Consider the following 5,850-nt stretch of genomic DNA (forward strand, 5'->3'; position numbering starts at 1 on the left):
GATTGGCAAATTTGTTATACTTTTTTTGTCAAGGGAGGCCAGATGCTCGCTGGCTTGCCTTGCCTTCAATGCTAGAGGCGCCAACAATGTCATACTAATTTGGAACAGACAGCATCAGATAGATGACCTACACGTAGAGAGACAGAGGGGCGCTGTTTCGCTCGCTCAGAATGCTTTCTCCTGTCAGCCTCTAGCGAATTGAAATAAAATTATGAAACACGGAGAGACTAAATTTTCCATTGGCATTCATGAATACACGCCACTGGGGAGAACATTCCAGGTGTGGTAGACGCACGTCGCTTGAATAGAATGATAGACGGACGGAAAGAAGGAGCAAAGCCTATCGGTTTTACTGTCGTTTGATGAAGTGGTTCTCCCAATTTATGTAAAATTTAGGAATATGAGATATGCGGTGAGACCGTATGTACAGAAGCCACTGCAGTGTTACAATTGTAAAAAGTTTGGACACGTGGCAAGTGTTTGTAGAAGGAATAAATATGTAGTAGTTGAAGAGTCAGATTAAGCATGTTGTTGTAATTGTGATGGGAATCACGTTCCCGGAGTGCCTTGTATGGATGAAGGAGGTCGCAGTAGCTAGGATCAGGGCCATCCAGCAAGTCTCCTATGTGGAGGCAGTGAAAATAGCTGAAGGAGTGAGTAGAGAGATGGTAGTGGATGTTCCACAGTCTGCAGTGAATGCCATGCAGGAGAAGGATCCCGACACACTAATAGTGAAGAAGGTGGACTTTGTTGCGTTTATAGCGCAAATGATAAATTGCACTAGTCAAACTAATAAAACATCAAATAATCTTTGTGAAGGCGGCAAATATATTTCTGGATCTATTCCTGAGCCTGTGTAGGTATCTGAATAGTACAGGGTTTTTAAAAAATGTTTTTTTTTTTTTGCTTGAAATTCAGGGTAGTAGCGTGCATTTGGTCAGTGTTTTTTGTTTTTGGTCATTAGTATGAATTTGTTCAACCAAAACACATTTTGTTTTTGGGGTATTTTGTACTACCCCGTACAGTAGGTGGCGGCAATACACCTTATGAGTGTAGTCTGCCAATAAACCTCAAAGAAGAAGAACCTGTGTGTACCACTGCCACAGAGGAAGAAAGGGACGGGGGTTAATAACAGTGCTGTTGTGCATGCAGCTAGCAAAGAAGCTAGTAAGGTGGCTTAACTTTATGGTTGTATAATGTTTCAGCATCACATTGCACGTAGATTACGTACTGCTATTTCGCTAAAGTTTAGTATACAACTTGCTGCCCTTCGAAATGGGAGGCCTGCTACTCACGCGTGTAGAAGGCTGCCATTGAAGACCGAAGAGTATTTGTATCACGCTGCCAAAAGGTCGTTTCTCAATGATACGGCTAAAAAGGTATTTGGCTTTATTTTGTCTTCTCACTTGTCAGGTAGATATCTCTACTTCCATTCAAGGGAATAATGCCCTATTAGGCTAACTACGTATGTTTTTTGTTGTTGTTGAATGAAGCTATGTTAGCTAACTAGCTAGCCTAGTCCTAGTCTAGTAGTGGCTCTACGTTCGATAGTTCTGCACTCGATACATTAGCTATGCCTGATTTAGGCATGATCTGCACTGGCTTGGTTGTGCAAGTGCATTAACTTTTGAAAGTGCGTTAGCGATTCAATTAATCTCTACAACCCCTATGCAAATTGCGTTATGACATATTTGATCAGACTCTATAAGATCTCATCTGAAAGATAATTAAGCAGTGGACCAAGTTATTTTAAACTGATTAATTATTTGTTCTAGTCTAATTGTAGCAGTTTCAGGCATTGCATGGAAAGAAATAGCCTAGTTTCTCATTTGTCTCTCTCTGCCCAGGTACAGCCAGCCTCTGTACAGCAGATGGTCCGCTGCTTCTCTACGTCCTCCACAAACCACTCTGAGGGGAAGCTCATCTATTCAGGGAACCTCGGCAATGTTGTCCGAGGTATTACTTTAATCATTATCAACAATCTCTCACAATCATCATCTTCTCATTATCATCAACTCCAGATCATCAACATTATTATCATCATCATTGAATAACTAGGCCTAAACATGAATTGTATTTTTTTGTCTGTTTGTTGCAGGTGTGAAGATGTTCTCCTACACCAGTAGCGGGGCCAGCCTGTGTATGATGCCCTACATTCTTCTGAAGACTGGCATCAGTGTTCAGAGTCTTGTCCTGAAGGGGGCCTTCTGTGGTGTCATTGGGTTCTTCACATTCCTGACTCCCATCCTCCTCCACATCATCACCAAAGGCTATGTGGTTCGCCTGTACCACAACCAGGACACTGACACGTACACAGCTGTCACCTACAACATCCTTCTGATGGAGAAAAAGACTGTGTTCTGTCAGAGTGAGGTCAAGATACCGGGTGTCAGCAAAATGTTCACCACGTTCTATGCCGACAAGAAGTCAATGCTTGTGAATCCGATGCTGTTCCCACTTCCTCATGACTATAACCACCTAATGGGTTACGACCAGCCCTTTTCATTTGATACGGAAGACTTGGATGGTAAACCTAATAAAAGTTAACAGATTTCTACAGATAATGCCAATGGCAGTCTGAACTGTTGAATGGAACGGTTGTTAGTGTGTGTATGTACGGCTTAGTTGTTAATGTAGGGTCTCAGTAGCATATCAAAGGGAACCTTTGAGAGATGTTGGTTTCTTCCTTTGACTATTAAGAGGTAATGTACAGACATAGAGTATATGAATTAAAAAATGTTGAACAAAGTTTATGGATTAATTTCATCACTAAGTATAAACTAAATTCACCATGACTGGTTTCAATTGTAACGTCCCTTCCTTCTGCTTCAAACAATGCCTCTCTTCAGAAAAACACTACCAGTATTCTGTGGGCAAAATGAGGAGTTGCTACTTCGAAGTTTGAGAAAGTTTGGCCACTGTCAAACAGTGTTAATTGCATGAAAACAGGAGACTGGCAGTAAGTCAAACCATTGTAGAGTATCAACTTTACCATGAAGTTTCAAAGTCTGGGTATTGTTTTGTTGAGTGTTTTGGCTGCTTCTGGACAGAAAATATAACTTTGTTCTTCAGAGAGGGTCGAAACCTGGTATACTTGGCATGGTAAGACCTTTCTATTTACTTATCTAGTGTGATCATATAGAGAAGAATGTAAAACCTTTATTCAGAATTTAATCAGAACGTTTTAGATTACTGTCTAGTATATCGCTGTGACTACATATGAAGTACCAGAACTACTAGGTGTCTGAAAATGTAATTACTTATATTTCCTCTGGTACTCTTTTAGCAGGGGCAATGTAGGATTTGTCTGTGACAATGTCACCCTGCAACAATGGAATGACAGTATTTGCAGTTAACTACTCAGTGATAAGTGAGAATTTCAGTTGCTATTTAACATTTTAAATGTTTCTTGCTAAACACTTCTCTCTTTAGTCTTGTTGCATTTTTGACAGTTCAAGCAGTTTAGGACCAAACCAATAGCTAACACGCAATATGCTTTCTTTTAACTTTCAGTGTTTCAATTGAGCCACATTGGTTCTATATCGTGGAGCTCCGCCCCATAGGGAGCTCTGCTCCTATCGGTTTACCCCGCTGCCTAGGCAACGAACAGCTTGAGACAAAATTCTGCACACACCTGCAGCCAATAGGAGTACAGGTGTCCCTATAAGAGGGGACGCTTCCCCTCAATCAGCCTCCCATTATCTTCAGCGACTGGACTGGACTGAAGAAGCCAACGAAGACACAGGACGAAGAAAACGCAGTTGATTTTCCAGGTAATCGACATCGTCCTAATGAGCACACCAGGAGATTATCCACCCCCAAAAGCTATTTTCAGAGCTCAATGTCGCTGTTCCGCCATGGCGACTGCTGACCCCCACTACTTATGTTTAGGGTCACAGCACGCCAGGGACGGCCTCATTGATCCCCCACTATGCGCCAGCTGCGCCCTCCTTTCTTTGAAGGAGAGGAAGCAGCGTTGGGCATTTTTCAGGGAGGATATCCCTCTTGAGGATGTGCTATCGGTGTTAGCCTCAGCTTCTGAGGCGTCATCTGAGGGCGCTGATTCAGGAGAAGACAGATATTGGGGACGAGTTGGATATTCCTTTGGAACAATCCGTCTCAATGACCCACATTTTCAAGACCCCCTTTCCTTTGAGAAACGAGAGGTCATGTTCATCCCTGGGCGATGACGACACGGGCTCTGAGAATCCAGCAGCCCTGTCTTACGCCACAGACTCTCTGTGCTCGGATTTTCCAGGGCTCATCGAGAGGGCTGCCAAACGTCTAGAGATCAAGCTGCCTCCCATTCCCTCCAGATCGGAAAGGGATATGATGGAGGGCGACCCTTATTCTCGGCCGAGGAGGGCGGCGGAGCCTCTGGCTCCAGCCATGCCCTCGCTTGGTAAATACATTGAGGGCTCATGGGAGGCACCTTTGGCGGCGCGTTTGCCAGCCAAGGTGTACCTCCCATTCACCAGAGTGGAAGGGAGACCGCAGGGCTTCTCAAAGGGAAATCCCAGGCTCGAGAGCACCATGGCTGCGTATCTCGTGCCGGGTTCGAGTCCCTGGCCCTCGTCCAAGAAAGCCACCTTGCCTACACAGAAGGACCGATTCACAGTGCAGCTTGTTGAGAAGTCCTTCATGTTGGGAGCCCAAGCTGTAGCAGCAGCAAATAACATTGCCCTCCTCGCAGCCTCTCTGTCCCGCTTAACCACGGGTAAGACTGAGCTCACGAGGGAGGAGGTGGAAGAGGCGTCCAGGATTTCTGGTGCTATTCTCCACCTAACAAGCGTTGGCTGTCTGTGCGGGGAGGTCCATGGCCACTTCGGTGGTCACGGAGCGACACCTATGGCTGTCCATGACGGCCATGAAGGAGGCCAATAGAACGTTGCTCTTGAACGCCCCCATCTCTGACGACGGCCTTTGTTGGGTCGCCGTCAAGGATGCGACGGAGCGCTTCATGAAGCTGGACGAGGAGAGGAAGCAGTTGGCCAGACACCTACCACTGGCAGGGAGATCTAGCCATGCGCCGCAGAAACCGTCCACCTCCACCGCCTCTAGTAGACCTGGGTCTACTCCAAGGCGTCGTGCCCGGTGTCAAACGGCGACCTCGAGCAGCAGGAGAGAGGGCTCCACCCCCCCAGCAGCACCTGAGGTTCCGACCATTCCGCCGGCAAGGGAGGTCATCAGAACGCCGACCTGGCATCACCCGAAGGGCAGCCAGAAGCGACAGCGTCTATGACGGGACGAGGTGGAGAGAATGGAAGCTGGCACAGCGCCTGGTTCGACTGCGCCCACTATTCCCCCCCACCCTTCTGTTGAGGGTACGGAGGAGATTGTATGTATCTGTGTGTAAAAAAGAGTTGGCTCCAATTGACTTTGTCACAAGAGAGCCCCTTTTCCATAATACATCTGAGAACGTTCAGGATTCTTCACTCCAAGGGTGCGTAGCTGAGCACACATGAGGCGGGTGTTAAAAAGGTAACAAGGCGCCGCCTTGCTTTACCTCATAAAGACCTCACATTACAGACTTCTAGGAGTGCTGTAGTGAAGGTCTCACATAGCAAACTGCAGGCACAGCCAGGTAATGGAATGATGACGCGCAATCGCTATTCGTGGACGGCGCTCTGTCTCAGGCTAACGCCTCAGTCAGTGCAGTTCAGACCCGTGCTGCGTTCACGGAGGGCCGGAATATCGAGGTTACGAGTTTAACCAACGTATCGGCGCCCCCGTTTCTCTCAGAACGCGCTAATGTTTCCTCTCCCTTTCTTGGGAGGCCTGCCTTGGGCTGTTCCACCACTTCAGTGTTTGGGAACAGCGGCTGCGAGGGCCGTCGAGGAATACAGGTCC

General features: G+C 46.6%; 1 protein-coding gene across 1 annotated transcript; it reads left to right on the top strand.

The window, feature by feature from the left end:
- Window positions 1-1,059: 1,059 nt before the first annotated feature.
- LOC121535262 (transmembrane protein 70, mitochondrial-like) lies at window positions 1,060-2,795 on the top strand. The gene is made up of 3 exons (XM_041842142.1): window positions 1,060-1,379; window positions 1,848-1,956; window positions 2,099-2,795. Exons 1-3 carry the CDS (start codon window positions 1,197-1,199, stop codon window positions 2,545-2,547), a joined length of 741 nt encoding a protein of 246 aa, XP_041698076.1. The 5' UTR covers window positions 1,060-1,196; the 3' UTR covers window positions 2,548-2,795.
- The last annotated feature ends 3,055 nt before the right edge of the window (window positions 2,796-5,850 follow it).

The sequence above is a fragment of the Coregonus clupeaformis genome, chromosome 21, assembly GCF_020615455.1.
Source record: "Coregonus clupeaformis isolate EN_2021a chromosome 21, ASM2061545v1, whole genome shotgun sequence".
NCBI classification, from domain to species: Eukaryota; Metazoa; Chordata; class Actinopteri; order Salmoniformes; family Salmonidae; genus Coregonus; species Coregonus clupeaformis.